The sequence below is a fragment of the Apodemus sylvaticus genome, chromosome 2 (genome assembly GCF_947179515.1).
Source record: "Apodemus sylvaticus chromosome 2, mApoSyl1.1, whole genome shotgun sequence".
Classification (NCBI taxonomy): Eukaryota; Metazoa; Chordata; class Mammalia; order Rodentia; family Muridae; genus Apodemus; species Apodemus sylvaticus.
In genome coordinates this window covers 83647696-83668943 of record NC_067473.1, presented here as the reverse complement: position 1 = coordinate 83668943, position 21248 = coordinate 83647696, and the positions used below count along the sequence as shown (strand labels likewise).

The 21248-nt window shown below is 42.4% G+C and overlaps 1 protein-coding gene across 2 annotated transcripts in view; it reads right to left on the bottom strand.

Moving 5' to 3' along the window:
• Positions 1-328: 328 nt before the first annotated feature.
• The window catches only part of Vopp1 (VOPP1 WW domain binding protein), a 65563-nt gene continuing 44643 nt past the window's right edge, over positions 329-21248 (bottom strand). For both annotated transcript variants that reach the window (XM_052173812.1, XM_052173811.1), the window contains 3 exons: positions 20568-20645; positions 7021-7157; positions 329-2718 (listed from right to left, as the gene is read on the bottom strand). In XM_052173812.1, the coding sequence (XP_052029772.1) occupies positions 2528-2718; positions 7021-7147 (318 nt within the window). In that variant the 5' untranslated portion in view covers positions 7148-7157; positions 20568-20645 and the 3' untranslated portion in view covers positions 329-2527. The remainder of the gene's footprint in view (positions 2719-7020; positions 7158-20567; positions 20646-21248) is intronic.

The following is a 21248-nucleotide window of genomic DNA, read 5'->3' as shown; positions in this document are numbered from 1 at the left end:
TTTTCTTAGTTGTTCTCCTGGAACCACCAATCTTTAGATGCATTCTTGAGCAGAAGGGCTATGATGCCCCCAAGCTTCTCCTCCCCATTTCCCCAGTAGGACAATGTAATATCTTAGTTTGTTAAAATATGTCATTTGATCAAAAGGAACATATATTCCTGGGTAACATTTAACTTCCAGCTCTGTAGGAGGGGAGCACCATCTACCCTGCCATGCCTCTCATGTGAAACATGACCAATTGTGCATAATTTCTCATTATCAACTTCATTTCCAACTTCTTTCCACTCCCCAGCCCTGCTTCCATCTCCCCCCAAAAAATCACAGCATATGACTAAATTCACTTTTATTTTTTAAATACATAGGAAACAGGACTCTATCAAAAGAGAACAAGAAATATGAGCCAAGTGTTGCCAAGAAAGAGCATGCACAAGTCTGCTTCAGGTCTGCCCCCAAGCACCGGCTCTATAGGACCTCAGCACACATAAATGGAGCTGCTGGAAGGGGTGAGCCTTACTCACCAAACAGAAGAAAACAAGAATGCTGGGAAACATCCCCAGAAGTGCAATTTCCGTAAGCATTGTCAATGTTTATGTCTGAAGGAATTCCAATGTGGGCTCAATGGCAAACAAAATTTGTCTTACACAGACATTAGAGTATAAAATTGCTGAGCCCTATCAGTCATTCAGTTTCTCAAAAGGATTTGCTATCAAAAAAGATAAGATTTAGTCGCAGACACTGAGTGCCTTGACCAGCAGTTCCCTGATATAATCCCAGGGGCAGCTCTGACTGTGCTTCTTGATTTTTCCAAAAGGGACAGGTAAAGCCACCAGTGAAAGAGGAGAGAGGAAATGTTTGGACCATGTGGTCTTCTTGATTGTAAACAGCAGACATTGTGCTTTGTTGTCTTATGTAAAACAAGGGCCCAAGCACGGAGGGTACTGGATCCAGACAGGAAACCAGAGACACAGGGGTGCTCAGTGATGGGCAGCAGCATATGCGTCCACAGACTGTCTTTAAAGGTATCCATTCCTTCCCTGAAGTTTCCTACGAAACTGTCTCTCAGTCCCCATGCTTTCAGTCCTTACACTAAGCCCACACAGCTACGGTCGATTCCTGAACCTCTGCCTCTGTAAATATCCCAATGGAGACACCATGCCTCTTGGTCTTGTAGGTGGTAGAGAATACTCAAAGTCCACTCAAGAGACAAGGATTAGATGCCCGATTCAACAAGTAACAGTTTAACAAATGTCTCTGATTAGTCACTTACAGTCAGTCCCCTTCCTTGCAGCCCCACTCCCTACCATACTACACATAAATAATCTAGACAGCTTAGCTATACTTCCTTGCTCTTAGTACGCAAGGTCTCAACCTGGGTTTAACTACACACCAACGAGACTAACTACGCAAGGGAACAGAACTCCGCACTGTTACCAACTCCCACCACTACTTGTAAATCTATGGATGAGCTTTGATTCTCACCTGGGAAACAGCATCTCTAACTACACTTCTTTCTCTACTTTTGATTATGTGGTCTGTGCAACTAAGTAGGTTTTCACTGTTCTATCCACAGACATCCCCTCTTCTGAGGTCAGCACATCTCTGCTGGGATCACATACAACCCTAGCTCTTACTCAGCAATGCTGCTCTTGCTTTGCTGGGTTTCTTTGGCTGTTCTCTCCTTCTCCAAGGGTCAATGTAACTACCCAGTCTAATGTGTTCCTCAGCTCTATAGTGTCCATAAAACCCATCACCAGAACTACCTAAGCAAAGGATGTTGGAGCCCTCTGAGCAGAGAACCTCCCCAGAGTTCACATTCTCCATCTGATCTCAAAGGACACACCCTAATTTCAATACATGCATTAAAATAAAAGCCAGACCATGATTCATAAAATGCAATGTCTCCATTTAGAGAATTTTCCTTAACTTAGATACTTCCCCTCTCTAATGGTCTTTATTGAACTACGGATGTCCAACTAGCCTGAATCTGACCCTCATTTTTCAGTGGAAGCAGTGTGCACTTGGGTCTTTCCTATTCTTGCAGAGGAAAACCTATTTTCAAAATGCGAGTGGAGACCAAAGAGCATCAACAGCACATCCCCACGGCTTCTCTTAGGAGACCGGGCTGGGACAGTGGACAGCATCTCTTCGAGCTTCACTGCCAACTACGGCATCATGTGAGTCTTATCTCAGTCTGACCGATTTATCCGCTGCCTGACACATAGGCTATGCCTCCTTTCCTCTTCGCCTCTCTCCCGAGGATCTGCCCTGGTCACCCTAGGAATATCAACCCTCAGGGACTGCTGCCACACTCTCTCAGAGAGCACAGACTACATCAGAAACAGAAGCAACAGAGGAGACAGTGTGGATTCAAATGTCCTCCACAAAAAAAAAAACTTGAAAGAGAGCTGGGCTTGCTTTGAGAACAGCCAGGTTTTCCCTTGGACCACCCTCTCAGCAAGTGTCAGTGAGGATGGGGAGGAGTACAAAAGGGCCTGGCCATCCTCCTGGCCTTCGATGTAGCATCTTGCTACTTGTCCTTCACCACCTGTTCATAGGGGGGTGGGGGCGTGTTGCAGTAGGAGGGAGGGGGTGGGTATGTTGTGCCTCCGTGGGGTGAATTGGGCTGGACCTGGAAAGCCATAGCCATGGGATTGCCAACAGGATTCATCCCGGGTCCTCCAGGGTCGGTGTAATATGGCGGCCCCATTTGCTGTGCTCCTGAAAGACAGATTTTCAAATGTTGAATACAAAAATGTAAAACCTACCGTCTGGCACATCTCGATACTACCGGTCCTTCTGCCCCCATCACTCACTGTACTATGTCTATTAGAAACAGAACATTTAGAGACAGCAAACAAAAATTTGGTAACAAGCTAGAGAAACATACATGGCTGTGCTCTCAGGAGGTACAATTCCTCTAGTGAGAGATATTGCTAAAATATCCTATCAGTCTTCAGAGGGCAACAAAATACAGGAGAATAAGAGAATGGTGGATTATTCTATGGAGAAACAGACATCCATCACAAATTCTGAGAGGGAAAACAAGGTAGCTAAATTCTTTTTTCATTTTTTTTCAGGTTAGCTAAATTTGATAGAGTTGACTCTTGGCCCAGATTCATCATCATCATGGTCCCATTGCACTTTGAACACAATTTGCTAGAAATTCACTGTATCTTAAGTCAAGGTCTCCGTTGCACCATTTTATTAAGGCAAAGAGCATTTGTCATCCAGGGTGGCCACAGGTCTCATACAGGTAGGTAACTCCCACAGGCCCATGTGGGTATGCTTGGCAGTTTCCTGAGATATGTCTGCTTCTTTTGTGGCAGAAGGAAGTGGCTATTGTATACACTTAGCCTTCTGTTCTTGAGGACCAGAGGAGGAGGAAGGGGGGGCCCAATTATCTATGACAGGTGAGCATAGGGAAGGGTGTTGTCTCTGTACTGAAGATATAGCTTGGGCTGTGTTTGTAATGTCCCCACAGTGGGGGCTACTCAAGTTAACACTGGGGTACCAGCTCATAGATTTTGTAGAAATTGGCAATCTTAAAATTTTACATGTTCGAATATGGAGATGCATTTAGAATATTTAAAAAGCAGAATAGGTGACAGATGGGCAAGTTATATCCATTAAGAATGTTTTTCTTTTTTTAATATTTTTTTATTTTATTTTATTTGATATATTTTTTATTTACATTTCAAACGATTTCTTTAGTGGAGAAACTTGATAACTATCAGACTTGAACATGCTCCTGTGGTGGAGGTTATAGAGAAAGCAGTGTTTACTAGTGGTTAGCAGCTGACGGCTCCCACCAAACACAAGGTGGAGGTAAAGATAGAGCTTAGCCAGAGACAGAGATTCTCTGCACAATCCATATCTCTCCACAGTTCTGTGGATTTAGCTGGAAGATGTAGTGCCCAGGCTCTGACCAAGTCAGCCGCTCAGACTCCCAGGAAGGGCAACTGAAAGCGGACGGATCCAGTTTTGATTGAGGCAGAGATGCATACTCAGGGAAGTCAAATGAATGAAACCCTTGGAGACAAGGCTGGCAAGTTAGGCAGTTGTCTCCAGATTTAAGAATGAACATTTCAAAGACCTGTTTGAAAGGTATACACGATTCCACAGAAATCGAAAGCACCTCAGAGCTATCGTCAACAGCATCACAAATGACATGGTCAAGAACAAAAGCTCCTAAGGAACCCCATACATCCACATACATCCACGGTACAGAACAAATCTGCAAAGCGGGATTACAAGCACAGATTGAAGCTGGGAAAAATAAAGGGTAAGGGAGGTAAGCACAGAGGAAAACTGGGCAAAGATTTCCAAGGTACATGGAGGTGTTGATGCAAAAAAAAAAAAAAACACAGCTCTCATGCCAAAGGGAGTAAGAGACAGTTTATCTTGGAGCTTAATCTGAGTGACCATAGCCCGGGAACATGTACTGTGATGCATCCTAAATCTCACATCCTTCAGGCTTTTCATATTTCAGGCAGCATCTTTTTTTTTTTCTCAGAACTTTTACCAAACTCTCCTTGTCATCTGTTATATATTCCCAATAGACCCCAGGCTTCCTACTGAAAAAATGTGGCGGAACAATTCTACAAGGAGCTTTACCCATGAGCCTCAGTGTCCACATCTACTTTACCTGTTCCTTTCCATTAGCTCAAAGCCCTGCTCAGCCCATGGGATACTCCCAGAGCTATGATGCTAGATCAGTCTTCCCAGGGCCAATCAGCCGAGCCTTTTCATTGTTGCCTCACCAGTGACACCAGGCATGGATGCTGGTTCAAACAGCATTGAAAGCTCCTCACACCAGACTATAGCCTGCTGCCGTCTCTTGCCAAGGGAATGAATATTCATTCCCTAAAATCTTTTGCCTTTCCTTCTTTATTAGTAAGTATGGTTACAAGATGTATTGGTGTATCCCTGAAATCGCTGGGGGAGGAAAATCTAAAGTCTCAAGACAGCCTGGACCACACACTGAGTTTATAGGTCAGCCTGGGCTGTCTCTAAAGTCAAAGGCTTTGACTACTCAATGAGAGAGTAGTGTTTCTCAAGCACACTGAACATAAGTATAGTTCACTAAAATACCCTTTCTGTCCTTTAGATTACCAATGGAGTCCCAGAACAACTGCACAAAATCTATGCATATATGCCTCAGCATTGACCAGGAATGCATCCGGTGAGCCACTGTGCTCAGTGCTCAACTAAGTTTACATTCCTAGAAAAGGAATTTGAAAGAAATGGTACTAGGGACTTAAATCCTTGTCTCCTGCAATGGTGATCCTTTAAATCCAATGGGGTCTCTAACACAGACGTCTATAGAATAAAATAAGGGCACTGTGCTTCTGAACACCTCCAGGTACACCAGAGCATAGATGGGATGTGTAAAACCTCATCTCCCTCAGCCTCTCAGCCACATGAAAACAATGCAGATCTAAGAGGCAGGACACTCAGTGGTCCTTAGTCCTTGGCACACTCCCACTGGCAGACTGACCAGTGATGGCCTTGATGTTTCACAAGTACTTTTTCATTGTTGTTAACTTGGTGTCCCTCCTGATGTAGACTCTTACATCCATTGGGATTAAAGCAGCTACTTAAAACTGTGAAGCTCATGAGCTCTCTATGGACATTAAAGAATCTGATGAGATGTCACTGCCACACAGTCTCATCCATCTTGTCTGCTACCCATTTCCCAGCTGAGCTTCAGTATATGTGTCTATTTAATCATCTTTATTCTGAACAACAGATTAAGTTTTCAATTCACTTGTCTTACAAGCACCCCAATTTTGCCTCTATTAAGATTAGCAATTGTTTTAATTAGGGTTATTATTGCTGTGATGAAACACCATGACCAAAGCAACTTGGGGAAGAAAGGGTTTGTTCAGCGTACACTTCCATATCACAGTTCATCACCAAAGGCAGTCAGGATAGGAACTTATGCAGAATGCAAAATAGAATAACTTAGAAACTATAAGGCAATTAAACAATTAAGAGAGCAATATATAGTATATAGAGGGAAAGAGGAAAGAAGAAGAGGCTTCAGAGAGAAGAAAGAAGGCAGGCTTCTTACCATGGGAAAGAACAGGTCTTTTCTTAATAGCAAGGCAGACTTAGTCTTACTACAGAGGACAAAGCTTTGTGTTTATAGACTTAGGTTTAATTCATTTAGCAATAAAAGTGTAGACGCTTTTCCTTTCTCTATGAAATAAAGATTGGAACTCATTTTTCATCCAGAATGAATGAGTTCTTTCTGCATTGGTGCTTGGTCTTTTGCTCCATAAACATATGTAAGTATGGAAGTGTGTGTCCCTTAAGTATCTAATTATGAGATAAGTATGTAAAGTGAGCCCAATTGGTTTGAATGGAGATGTATGAATGTGTATATGAATTTATGTGAGTTTATTCATATTTGGTTGTGTAAAAGTCATTCCTTCTGTGAGTGTGACTCTCTTCTCCTGGTTCAATAGAAGTTTATCGCTCCAAATCTCCCTCAAGCCTGACAAGTGAGAGCTTCCAGACAAGAGGGGAGAGGCCCTGGACATTGAGCTTTCACTTAATCCTTTGCTGGCATTTTGTGATGAAGTACTAAACCTCTGAGGCCAAGACGGCAGGTTCTGGCCTCAGAAACTCAGGCAGGTCAGCTATAGCTGCAAAGTGACTTAGATTTTTAGATAGTACACGTTTTATTATTAAACAGCAACACTCAAAGTCTCTCAAGACCCAGTTTTGCACCTACCGATGCTCTTCCCCCTCTGCTACCTTAAGAGAAAACCAAAAAGAAAGAAGAACAGCTGGGGCTGGCCCCCAGCAAGTACATCAGTAACAAAATAAGGACACAAGATGACACACACACAATATATTGCATTGCTACCAGCAGGCACAAACTCAAGTGGCTCATCAGAACTTAAATGATCAATCAGCCCGACTTATCTCTTCAAGCACACTTTGGGGCATAATAGATGTCTGAAGAGGTCACACAAATTATAAGGAGGACAGACAAGGATGACTCTGGCTCACCTGGAGCAGGATTTGGTGGTTGCCTGGTATAGGACACATTGAACGTGGGCTCCTCAATGAGCGGTGGTGGATACATGCGCCGGCGAATGAAGAAACCAGCTCCGCAGCAGAACAGCACACCCATCATCAGCAGGAACCTGCCAAGAACACAGGCATGTGTCAGAGTTCAAGTCACAGGCTGACGTCAGGGTAGAGAACTGGGACAAAAATGCCTGAGGATTCTCCAGGGGCCCCGGTACACCACTCCCCAATGGCAAAGCACAGAGGTCCAGCAATCTGTGAGAAGCCTCTAACCAGGAGGGCATGCAACCAGCCTTGGGTGTCTCTGGATTGTTTTACTTCTATTTTGGACAACACCAGTTAGACACTCATCCTGCAGACCTCTAAGGTATCCCTAGAGAACAAACTACTAACACTGAAAAAATAAAAATAGAAATCAGTATCACAGTGGCTACAGGTGATTGGTTTCAAACACAACATTTTAGCCTAAACAGAAGAAGCTGCCAAATCTAGTCTGTTATTGTTTCAACATTTCCAATTCTTCACTTCAAACCACATAAACGTACACTTACCCTTCCTAACACCTTTCTACATTATGGAGTGAACATTTAATAATTAAAAACACATCTAGAGCACTTGCTCAATCACTAGGGAAATATAGGAAGATAGAGGAACACGGTCAACAAAACAGAAGAATACTAAGAAAACTCTAGGCTGTAACATAGCTGTTTACTCTCCACATCTTGATCCCAGGCAAAGGAAGTGTGTGTTTTACAGATAAGGCATTGGTCTAAACCATCTAAGATTCTCATTGACTAATAAATCATCACTAAAGGCAGTTCCTGGCAAAGATGATACATTTTTCTTCATCTCTGACCCATGTAATTTTCTAGAACTCCACAAAACATGCCCATACTCTGGGTCTCATACATAGCAGGGATGGTCTTGGCTAATGAGACCAGACAATGCAGTAAAAATATGTTGAAAAGAAGAATCTATGATGGACCTTCGAGAACAGTAATATGATCATGGAGAAGGCCATCAGTCAGTCAATAGGAACCTACAAGATAATATTGGAATACTGAGCAGGAATTTAAAACAGACACAGGCAGAGATGACTTGGGAAAAGGCTGAAATGATAGTATTTGTGTTCTTTCAATTTATTATTGATTTGACAAGTAACTATTCAACACCTTTGATGTCCACAACCCCATTGCGGTAAAGAAGGTATGTTGGTTGATTTTTGCCAATTTGACACAAACCCAGACATATTTTGGGAAGAGGGAATAGTAATTGAGAAAATGTGTCCATCAGAGTCTCTGTAGGTATTTTCTTGATTGCTTGATGTGGGAGGGACAAGTGAACCATGAGCAGTGCCACCCCTAGGAAGTTAGAGGAAAGCAGGCTGAGAAAGGCATGAGGAGGCGGCCAGTAAGTAGTGTTCCTTCACTGCTTCTGCTTCAGGTCCTGCCCCGACTTCCTTCAGTGATGGAGTATGCCCTGAGAGTTGTAAGATGAAATAAATCCCTTCCTTCCTCCCCATGCTGCTTTTAGTAATGGTGTTTTATCACAGCAGTAGAAACCCTACGACAGTAGGTGAGGCCCTTCCCCATACCTCAGTGAACTTCAGTTTTAATAGAAGAGAGGAAAACTGAATGGTAAATGTATACAACTCTTTATTCATAACAAATGATAAGAAAAAATGAAGATTGGAAGAATAGACTTGTTTGATATATTATGTGTATCAAAATTCATCATTTTACTTTAAGTGTATATGGCAGTGCACTGGGAGATTTACACTAAGATATCTATTGTACATAAGAATGGGAAAATAAGTCTAGTGGTAGTAGTTATCTCAGCACTTGGAAGGCAAAGGCAGGTAGAGCTCTGAGTTCAAGATCTGGTCTACAGAGTGAGTACCAGGACACGGTGTTACACAGAGAAACCCTGTCTCACAAAGCTCTTCCCCAAATAAAGAACAAGTATTCTCCTTCAGCCATATTTGAGGTAGGTTCTAAAAGATGAGAAGAGGGAGAACAGGAAGTCTTGTGAGAAGAATGACAGGTGAAGAGACCTAGAGCAGGACAAACTCAGTAAAGACATGCTAGAGATGGTTCTGGCTCTGGCTGGACTCAGGAAATGAGTTCAGAGGTCTGGAGAAGCCAAGAAACTCATCAGCAAGAACGCTGGAATCTCCCTCTCCTTCTCCCTCCCCCTCTCTCCCCCTCTCCCTCCCTCTCTCTCTTTCTCTCTCTCTCCCTCTCTCTCTCTCTGCCTTTCTGTCTGTCTCTTCCCCAGTCTCCCTTTCCCCTTCCACTCTTCCCCATCTTTACAAGTACAGTCCTATATCCTCAGTCCTTTTTTACATTTTTTACTTTCAGGTAGAATCTCATTACCTTTCTCAAGCAGGCATGAATGCACTCTGCATTCCAAAAATTCCAGGTTTTGAACATGGAATTAGCCTCCTAGGCAGCTGAGATTACAGGTCAGTGCCACCAGGCCCAGCTGGACTTACTTCTTAAAACTAATTATCTTACTTTCAATGTTAAGTCCCACAATACATATATGTGTGTACATTTGTGGAAAATGTGGAGAGGTTGAATATGCACAGATTTACATTCTCAGGTGACACTGCTGGTCACTCTAACAGGCTTGGCTCTTTGGTCCTCACCATGAGAAAAGGCCAAGATGCTGGTTACCCTGCCAGATGAAACTTATCTCCTAGATAAAAAATACCACTAGATCTCACACTTCAGAAGCAAGGATAGGACAGAGTCATTTGGCAGGAGACCAACTAGTGTCTTTGGTATCACACAGTAACAGATCTGTTCCTTATTCCTAAAAGGGGAGCTGACAAAAGGCCAGGAAAATGAATTGTTTGTTGCCTGGGTGAGCGTTATGCAACTGATGTAAGAGTCATTTGTAAAGGATGATGACCCCTATCCAGGTTGCCCACCACACTCTTCCGGTGTGCACCATAGTTGGAAAGCTTCCCCAGGACTGACTGGGAGAAGTTGTTTTCAGTTTGTAATAAGGCCAGAAGTAATCCAGTTTCTTTATTTTAGTTTGCCTTTTTAGTTCTTCTTTTAATGGGGCAGTTCTCCATTCTGCAATGTCCTGGTGACTGGCAGCAATGACACAAGACCCTGTGGCCTGTATCCATTCCAGGAGAGGTATGGGAACTTTCTCCTTTCCATTTGGCAATAAGTACTTTACAATGCTAATGAAGGGTACAGAATGTGACAATTTAATTCAAACCTTCCCCAACAGGGCTGCTCTGTCTGGCTCCACTGGGAGAGGATTCTCCTAACCCTGCAGAGAGAGACTTGATGCCCTAGGGTGGGGGGATACCTGGCAGGGGCACCCTCTCAGAAGAGAAAGGGAGGGCGAGATTCTGTAAGGTGGGGAGGGTGGTGGTGGTGGCAGCATTTGGACTGTAAATAAAAACAAAAACAAACATAAAAACCTCAGCTTAAGATTTCATAGGTGGCAGGGCCTCTTAAACGTACTCTCCTCCAATCCACAGTACTAGAGCCTAGCATGATCAGAGAGACTTCATGCAGCAACTGATGGGAACAGATACAGAGACTCACTGCCAAAGATTAGACAGTACCAGAGAAACCGCACAGAAGAAGGAGAGTCAGAGGGGTCAAGGACACTACAAGAACAAGGCCCACCCAATCAGCTAAGCAGGCCTCATAGGGACTCACAGAAACTGAACCAACAAATGGGGTGGGCCTTTTCTTTGTGGGAGCAGAGCCTGTCTCTCACTCTTGCCTGCTTTTGTGACCCTTTTCCTCCTCCTGGGTTGCCTTGTTCAGACTGAATACAAGGAGTAGTGCCTAGTCTTATAGCTTGTTATAAGACTTGCATGAAGCCATGTTTGCTTGTTATCCCTGGGTGGCCTGTTCTTATCTGAAGGGAAACAGAGGAGGTGTGGGCCCGAGAAAGAGGGACAGGGACTGGGTGGAGAGGAGGGAGGGGAAACTGCAGTTGGGATGTAATCTAGGAGAGAGAATAAAGACATTAATTAATTAGAAGAGGAGGGGAGGATGAGGAAGCGGAAAAGAAAAAGGAAAGAGGAAGAGGAGGAGAAGTAGGAAGAGGAGGAGGAGAAGGAGAAGGAAGAGGAGGAGAAGGAGAAGAAAAGGAAGAGCTTTAGTGAAGTTTCTTTTATGAATGAGGGCGCCCTTGTATTTGGAGCATAGATATTCAGGATTGAGAGTTCTTCATGTTGGGTTTTTCCTTTCACCAGCAAGAAGTGACCTTCCATGTCTCTTTTGATGACATTAGGTTGAAAGTCAATTTTATCTGATATTAGAATGGCAACTCCGGCTTGTTTCCTGGGACCATTTGCTTGTAGAATTGTCTTCCAGCCTTTTACTCTAAGGTAGTTTTTGTCTTTGACACTGAGGTGTGTTTCCTGTATGCAGGAAAATGTAGGGTCCTGTTTACGTAACCAGCCTGTTAGTCTATGTCTTTTTATTGGGGAATTGAGTCCATTGATGTTAAGGAGTAGTGGTTATTGCTTCCTATCATTTTTGACTTTAATTTTATACTTGTGTGGTTATCTTCTTTTGGGTTTGATGAAAGAAGCTTAATATCCTGCTCTTTCCAGGGTACAGTTTCCCTTCTTGTAATGGAGTTTTCCCTCTATTATCCTTTGTAGGGCTGGGTTTGTGGAAAGTTATTGTGTACATTTGGTTTTGTCATGGAATATCTTGGTTTCTCCATCTATAGTGATTGAGAGTTTTGCTGGGTATAGTAGTCTCGGCTGGCATTTGTGTTCTCTTAGAGTCTGCATGAGCTCCACCCAGGATCTTCTAGCTTTCATGGTCTCTGGTGATAAGTCTGGTGTAATTCTGATAGATCTTCCTTTATATGTTACTTGCCCTTTTTCTCTTACTGCTCTAAGTATTCTTTCTTTGTTTAGTATATCTGGGGTTTTGATTATTATGTGACGGGAGGTATTTCTGTTCTGGTCCAGTCTGTTTAGAGTTCTGTAGGCTTCTTGTATATTCATGGGCATCTCTCTCTTTAGGTTTGGGAAGTTTTCTTCCATAATTTTGTTGAAGATATTTGCTGGCCCTTTAAGTTGTAAATCTTCACTCTCATCTATGCCTATAATCCTTAGATTTGGCTTTCTCATTGTGTCCTGGATTTCCTGGATGTTTTGGGTTACAAGCTTTTTGCACTTTGCAATTTCTTTGACTGTTGAGTCCATGGTGTCTATGGTATCTTCAGCATCTGAGATTCTTTCTTCTATCTCTTGTATTCTGTTGTTGATATTTGCATCTATGGTCCCCGATTTCTTCCCAAGGTTTTCTATCTCCAAAGTTGTCTCCCTTTGTGCTTTCTTAGTTGTTTCTACTTCTGTTTTTAAATCCTGGAAGTTTTTGCTCAGTTCCGTCATTTGCTTGTTTGTGTTTTCCTCTAACTCTTTGAGCGATTTTTGTGTTTCCTCTTTCATGACTTCTGCCTGTTGATCCTGAGGACCCTACTATACCACTCCTGGGCATATACCCAGAGGATTCTTCAGCATGCAACAAGGACACATGCTCTACTATGTTCATAGAAGCCCTATTTGTAGTAGCCAGAAGCTGGAAAGAACCCAGGTGTCCCTCAACAGAGGAATGGATACAAAAAATGTGGTATATTTACACAATGGAGTACTATTCAGCCATTAGAAACAATGAATTCATGAAATTCTTAGACAAATGGATGGAGCTGGAGAACATCATACTAAGTGAGGTAACAGTCTCAAAAGATCAATCATGGTATGCACTCACTGATAAGTGGATATTAGCCTAGAAACTTTGAATAACCAAGATATAATCCACATATTTAATGAGGTCCAAAAAGAATGGAGGAGTAGCCCCTGGTTCTGGAAAGACTCAGTACAATAGTATAGGGGAGTACCAGAACAGGAAAATGGGAAGGGGTAGATGGATGAACAGAGGGAGGGAAGAGGGCTTATGGGACTTGCAGGGAGTAGGGAACCAGAAAAGGGGAAATCATTTGAAATGTAAATAAAAAACATATCAATAAAGAAATAAAAATTAAAAAAAAGGAAGAGGAAGAGGAAGAGGAAGAGGAAGAAGAAGAAGAAGAAGAAGAAGAAGAAGAAGAAGAAGAAGAAGAAGAAGAAGAAGAAGAAGAAGAAACATACCATTGACTTTTCTCTCACTCAGCCCCAGACCTCTTCTGCATGAAATGCTTATTACTTCATTATGCTGGGAACAACTGGACTTGAAAGACCTACTCAAAAACTTTGAAGCTTTTTCCAAAATTAAGGGTATCAGAAGTTTTGTGCAGGGTGAGGAGATAGCTCAGCAGTTCAGAGCACCAACTGCTCTCCCAGAGGACCCAGGTTCAACTTCCAGCACCCACATGGCAGCTCACAACAGTCTATAACTCCAGGATCTGACACTTTCACATGGACATACATACAGGAAAAAACATCAATGCATATAAAATAAAAATAAATAACTAAAATAAAATGTTTTGTGCAGTCTTGTTACTGAAGAGTTAATGACCTAAATGTGTCAGATGAACTCCAGACAGTTCAAGTTAACTTGACTGATAATACCTGTGGTTTGTTGGGACCCAGGAAGTTCCTGATAAGGAGATCAGCATAGAAGCACCGGCTGGATCTGCCACTCTGAGGCTGCAGGGGAACTGACCTGACCACATAATCTATATCCCCAAAGTTCCCCTTTCTTGTCCTATACACTCATAGCACCCTGTGCCCTGTGCACAGTCTCCACTCCTGCAGAATGACTGGTACCCTTCAGTTGTTCTGACCAAAAGGCCAGTTTTGCTTCTGGAGATGCCTGTCTGTTCTTTCTGCATCCATGCTGTGTCCACCAATCTCAATCTAATAGTTACTGTCTACAGAAAGCTGTCCCTTTCAGGAATGTGGTTGCCACAGAAGCCTTTCTACAGAAGCCCAGAATGTTAACCACTGACTGTTTACTGAGAGAAGTCATGTGTGGATCAGCCTCCAAGAGCACTTGTATTTTGACTAGGGCACTTCAGAGTCCATTTCTGGGCATTCTGGCTATACCTTCAGTTGTAACTTGTGTCATAATTGAAACTCTAATAACCTTATCAACTATCTTGGCATCTGGCATTCTGGCCTTATAAGAGCAAGGTTGTGAGACTCACAGATGCTTCAGTCTATGTGAGATACTGCCAAACACCATGCATTACTTCACTGTTACCCAACCATTGCAGGTGCCCTGACCCTGAAATCAAAAGCACATAGAGCCCTTGTAAGATCTCTCTCTCTCTCATTTCTCAACACCCAATTATGACAAGTTTAAGCATTTTCAGAGACATTCCTAATCACCCTAACATACTGCATATAATGCTGAAGACCAACCTAGCATACCCATGACTCCCAGGTTTAGGGCTTTATGCGCTGTAGCCCTGTCTCCTTCAGGCGGGCCTCAGAAAGAAGATTCCCAAATGAGGGCATGTCTCGCTTCCAGGCTGTATTCTGAAGTGTCCTTTGCTGTGTTCCCCTTTTGTTTTGAGATGAACAAATTCTTACATTTGGAAGTTTGGGCAGAAACCTTTTCTTTCATCTTTTCATCTTTTCTTCCAGAGTTTCACTTATTTAACTTTAAGTTGATAGTGCTGGATTCCATAAAGACAATTTCTTTCAATGATATCCTGTGTGATATCCTTCATACCCCATTGCTCCCTGCCCTGTCCTCCCCTCCCTACCCTTTTCCTTTCCTGGAGTCTCCTTTCACACTGCATACAGAAATGGTTTTATGTGTCTACAAGTAAATGTAGGAAACGACTGAAAGAACACATGTAGTCCTTGTCTCAGTCTGGCTTATTTTGCTGAATGTCTTGATCTTGTGAGTGAGAATTCCAGTAAGGAAGCTGTGTCTGAGTGCAATAGAACTGCAATGATGTGGAAAGGCTGGGATGTTGTAGGTCCAGAAGCTAATGACTTTACCTCGGGCTAGCTTGAGTGTCTCAATAGCTGCTCCTTTCCAACCTCTGTGTCAGGACTAACACCCTGTGACTGATAGAAGGGTGGCTGCAAGAGAAACGGAGCAGAACAAAGCAGCCTCTTTCACTTCTTTACCCCAGCCAAGACCACAGGGATCCTGGTAGCCTCACCAGCCTGTAAATCCAAGACACCCTTCAGAGTGACCACAAGGTATACGGTTCTTTCTCATTGTGGGAATGCCCAGCCCTTAGCTATGCAGCTCAGGAGAGAGACTGGAGGTAGGATCTATACTGAGTCTTTAAGTCTGCCTCCCCTAACTGAGAGGGGGACATTCTACCTGTTTTGGGGACTCTTTTTGCCTCAGGCCTGTGGTCTGCCTTGTTTCTGTCCTACAGAACCTGGATACTCTTACTTTTACTTTTTAGTTTTACAGACATAGACAACTGGGGGATGAGGGACCCAACATGATGTCAACATATCCTGAGTACTGTTGTCTGGTCTTCATAGTTTTCTGTGTAAGGATCTCTAGTTTACCATACTAACATCATTCTGCATCTTGGTATCTTTATAAAAAATCCTTATTAAACTTTTTTTTTTTAACTTACAGAACACACATTTTATTCTATAGCAGAAGGAATCTTTTCTCAATTAAAGCATAATATGGGATATAAAACAATCATTTGCAATCACACTTTTTCAATATAGTACTTATAATCATAACTGGAGCAATAATATAAGAAAAAGAAATTAGAGTGATACAAATGGTGAAAAAAGAAGTCTCTATCTCTATTTGCAAATGATGTGATGCTATAGACATCCAAAAATTCTACCAGAAAACTTCCTCTTTTTTTGTATTTCTTTTATTTATTAGATATTTTATTTATTTACATTTCAAATATTACCCCCTTTCCTCGTTTTCCCTCTGAAAACCCCCTATCCCATCCGCCCTCCCCCTGCTCACCAATCCACCCACTCCCGCTTCCCTGTCCTGGCATTCCCCTATACTGGGGCATCGAGCCTTCACAGGACCAAGGGACTCTTGTTACATCAATGTCTGACAAGGCCATCCTCTGCTACATATGCGGCTGGAGCCATGGGTCCCTTCATGTGTACTCTTTGGTTGGTGGTTTAACCCTATGTTCTTACAACAGATACCAGAGAAATCCAGACTAAAAATGGAATATTTTATAATCCTGTATTACATTAAACTGTAAAACATAAAAGAAATGGATGATTTCTAGATTTAAACAAACGACAAAAAACAATGAAGGAACCTAAACAGACCCATAGAAAATAAGGAGATAGAAATAGTAATAAAAAGCTTTTCATCAAAAAAAAAAAAAAAAAAAAAAAAAAAAAAAAAAGAGTCCAGGGCTACTTGAATTCACAACAGAATCCTACCAGATATTTAACTAAGATCTTAAACTACTCAAAGAATCAGCTCCTAGTTTCATTGATTCTTTGTGTTGTTTTCTTTGTCTCTATTTCATTGGTTTCTACTCTGATTTTTGTTTTAATTTATTGTCATTATCTGGATTTGGGTATGGTTTGTTCTTGGTTTTCTATCTTTTTGAGTTGCTTTATTAAATGTGTATGGTTTTTCTGATTTTTAAATGTAGGCAATTAGAGCTGCAAAATTTCCTTAGAGGACAGAAATCAAATTGTCTTAGAATTTTTGTTGTGTTGTGTTCTCATTTCCATTTAGTTCCAGAAAATTTACTTCTTTCTTGATTTCTACTTTGACACATTTATCACTTAACATTAAGTTGTTTAATTTGCCTTTCTCTGGGAGCGCGCGTGCGCGCACACACACACACACACACACACACACACACACAATTGGTTAAGAATTTGGGTTAATCCATGATTATCACCAAAAGCAGATGTGTGTGTGACAAGTAGCTGAGAGGTTTATATCCTGATCCAAAGACAGAAATACTACACCTGGCCTGGGCTTTGGAGCCTACTTCTACTTCCTCCAACAAGGCCACACCTTCTAATCCTGTCCGAACAGTTTCCACCAATTGGGAACCAAGCATTTAAATATATTACCCTATGGGGGCCATTCTTATTCAAACTATCACAAAACCCCTTTTTCAAACCTCTCAATAATATTGTGCCTGCTTAACCACAGATGGGCTCTTAAAAGTTAGTACTCCTTTAAGAAAGGAGGGGAGAGCAAAGTCATTCAGTTTTCATCTGAGTATTTGTTCGCTCCTCCCAGTTGGTTGTATGTAATTAGGTTGTAACTACATGAGACCTCAAGGTTTTCTGGAGAAAAAACCTAATAATAGTAAAGGTGCCCACCTATGGGGTAATGAAAATGATGCCCTCTATATACATATAGATGTATATTCTATTTATATATAGAATGTATATATTCTATAAAGATCTCAATAAAAATAGATATTGCCTAACACCCCCCCTCAGAAAAATTTCCTATAGCAAATAGTAAGTTTGTTAGTATTTAATTTTTTTTAATCAGAAATCTTTATATATCAAGATTAAGGCGACTAAATGTAATTTCAGATGTTTAGTTTTTTGAATGTTTGCTGCTTTCTTAGCTCTCATTTATATTTTTTTCCCTCCCATTCAAAGTCAGGTGTATTTAGCTCTTGCAGAAATGTAAATTTTCTTCCTCTCAGGAACTGTAAGACCATTGGAGGGAAGAGGAGGGCAGCAGTTAAAAAAAACAGTGAAATTCTAATTAGAACAATTATTCAAAACTCACAACAAAAATGGTTGATAGTTACTAGTCTGAGTACAGGTTATCTTAATTTGCTACAGTGTGTCATGTATCTGTCTTGAATTTAACTCTTTTAGAGAAATAACATTTTTAAAAAAGGAATGAAATGTCTTATAAAATATGAGGCTATGTTTTTGGTTTAAAAAAAGGTTAAAATATGTTTTGGATCAAGAATCTTTTTTTTTTTTTTTTTTTTGGATTTTTTTTTTTTTCTTTCTCCGAGACAGGGTTTCTCTGTGTTGCCCTGGCTGTCCTGGAACTCACTCTGTAAACCAGGCTGGCCTCGAACTCAGAAATCCGCCTGCCTCTGCCTCCCAGAGTGCTGGGATTACAGGAGTGCGCCACCACCGCCCGGCTAAGAATCAATTTTTTTATGATAAAATAAAATTTTGTCCAAGAAAAGAATGATGGGACTTAAGGATAATGTATGTTTGATGATTAAGATTCCTGTGCATTTAATGGTTTATTCACATTAACCAAAAAATTAAAGATGTGTACCTAACCATTTAATAACTCCGTTAAGCTGTAGCTATTTGGAGAAATGGAGCTTATAGGATTCCCGGGCAAGGAGGGAAGGAAGGAGATCCGCCAAGCCTGGAGGCAGATGGGAAAGATGTGCCTGAGGAGGGGACAGAGAGGTAACTGCCCTGACCTGGGGAAGAGTGGCCCCCCGGAGGTCTGCCTGACTGGGTGCAGGGCAGCTAAGATGGAATACAGATTTCAATAAGTAATGTCTTGGAGATATCAGAGAGAAGTAGATTAGCCATGTGGAAGTTAGGGAGTGGTCCAGCCATTAAGCTGTTTACAGCATATAAAAATATAAAGGTTCTATGTGTGGTGTGTGTGTGTGTGTGTGTGTGTGTGTGTGTGTGTGTGCCACCTGGACCAATTTGATTGGATTTAACTGGGTACTGCTACACAGAGACAAAGAGCAATTATTCTGTACTCAGTATCTCTGGAGCTGACATACCTAGGCTTTCAGTTCTCTTCTTAGCAAAAACTGAAATCCTCAGGGCTAAGAAATAATTAGGCAATTGTGTAGGAAGTCCCCAAGAAAGTGTTAGACAATCTAAGACAGAGTCCCTGCCACAGGGTGAGCCAGCAGGGCAGCTGAGCAATGGCTACCCACTTAAACACTAAGTTGCAGGTGCCACGCATGGGTGAGGAGAAGACCTGGACCATGAAAGTCCCTCCAGACAGCCTCTCTGGGTCACCTCCTAGAGGTGGCAGATACAGCTTCTTCAGTACTGTGGCCACTGGAAGCCAACAGATCTCCACCTGGCAGAGGCTGGAGGACTTCAACAGGGGACCCTTGGAGATAAGGGTCACTATGGCCTTTCTGCACTTTAGATTCATGGAACTATTAATCTTAATGCTTCCTATAGGAGTAGACACAATGGCTCCTCAGGACTGGAGTCTGACACACAAGTCTACTAATTGTTACATGTGGTCTAATAGACTCTGTTTAAACTGGTTACTCAACTTTGTCAAACAACAAATACCTTGAGCTAAATTAATGTTTCTGAGGGTTGAGAAGTGGACAACAAAACAGCTTAAGAAAAGTCAGGTTGTTCTGATCCCTCCCCACGCCCTACTCCCTCCACACACACCCAACACCTTCTTCCCTTGGAAGCCACATTTGTCTTCACTCTATTTTGGTAAAATCCTTTATAACACCAGAAGGACCATCCTTCCCACTTGGTTCCTCTGGAGGAAAGGCCTTGTGTAATGTTTCACAAGATCAAATGTCACACTGACCCTCTAGCCTAAAGCAGAAAGGATATGATTGCCGCCTTTTGACTTTGAAAACCCTGAGCTCACGTTTGGTCAGCTGGCTACAGGACTCACTCAGCTCTCAATCGGCTTAATAAAGTGGGGTGCTGTGTAACTTTCTCACACAGATTATTACAGGTTTTATGCCGTCTTCTGCCAGGTACAGGCTTTGACTCTAGCATCTATGAGAAAAGGGGAAAGGCGGGACACCAACGCTCGTTGCTTGGGGGAAGTCCAGCCATCCCGACATGGCTACCTGTGCCCAAGGGAGGCCTAACCAAGGTGCCAGTGAGCAGATGATGCCCAGAAGCTGAAAGCCCAAGCCTGACATGGAGCTGCTGGCGGTGTAAGAATCCATGCTGCAAAGAAAAAACAGTCTGTTCTGAAACACTGGCCAGCCCTGCTGACTTCCCTATTCACAGCTGTCACGAGAAAGAGGCAAACCCTCAGAACAACTCATGTGGCTGCGGGTAACGTTATCAGTGTGAAAATATCAATAAAGTCAGAATTGCAGAGTCATAAAGAGGCTTGAGTCATGAGGAGTGTGTGATGATTTAATCCTTAGCTGCATGTACTGGAGGACATGATTACTACAAGCTAACCAAGGAGAGGCATTTAAGAAATGCTCAGGGCATTTCTCAGAAATCCCCTCTCCAGCACTGTGCTATCCCCAGCATGTTGCATGACTCTTAGCTGTAGAGCACAGCTTATTCTCAGAGACTTTCTGGGGCCTCTCTGTGACATGAGACTTGCACAAGGCTACTCTCTGAGTGACGGTCTGCCTCCCACCCTTCTCTCCAGGTGTGATCTGGTAGAGTTGTATGTTCTTTGGAGCTCTGTGAGGAGCTTGGGGAGGTGTAAGGAAGCAGGGTGACTGTCTTGAAAGCTAAGATGTGGTAGACACAGATGTGGAAAGACTTTTAGGCAGCAGAAACTTTGTCATAAATATCAGTCTGCTGACTCTGATTCCTCAAGACAATCAGCTACAACACCATCTTAAAAAATGGCTAAGAAATTGCTCAATGCCGATGCAAGAACTTTCCAGATCAAGAAACCTACCAAAAATACCAGAGCCTCTGTATGGAGAGAGCCCGCACACAGCACCTGGAGCCACAGCAGTCTTCATAGGAACGGCATCTGCAAGAGAGAGAGAGAGAGAGAGAGAGAGAGAGAGAGAGAGAGAGAGAGAGAGAGAGAGAGAGAGAGAGAGAGAGAGAGAGAAGCACAATTTTGAGTTAAAAGGGGAAGAATTTTTTTTTCACCACGGTGTTCCATCCAGAATAACTATAAGCTTCAACATTCTTAGAAAGAAAGAAAAAAATCAAAATGGATTCCTTTTGGAGAGGCTCCAGGACTAGAAAAAGCATCAAGTCTACCGGATCCATGCTCCAAGGAAACCTTGCAACAGAGGAGTGATATACAGCATGCGCTCTATGCTGACTTGAACCTGGAACCATGGGAAAGGTGGGCCTGCCTCCAAATGCCCCACCAGTTAAAAGCACAGGTTACAGAGTGGAGTGAAGTGGGAGGTTTGGGAGCTTAATAGCTGTGTGATTTCTCTTATTAAACCCTATCAGCCTTTTTTGATAGCAAAATAGAATGATGGGACCCTTCACGTGATTTTAGGGCCTCCTCTACACTGACTATGTCTACTCAACCTCCCTCAGGCCACAGAGCTCTACATACCCAAGGCCTCTGGCAGGACCCGGACTCAGGAGACATGCTCAGGGGCTGCCCTAA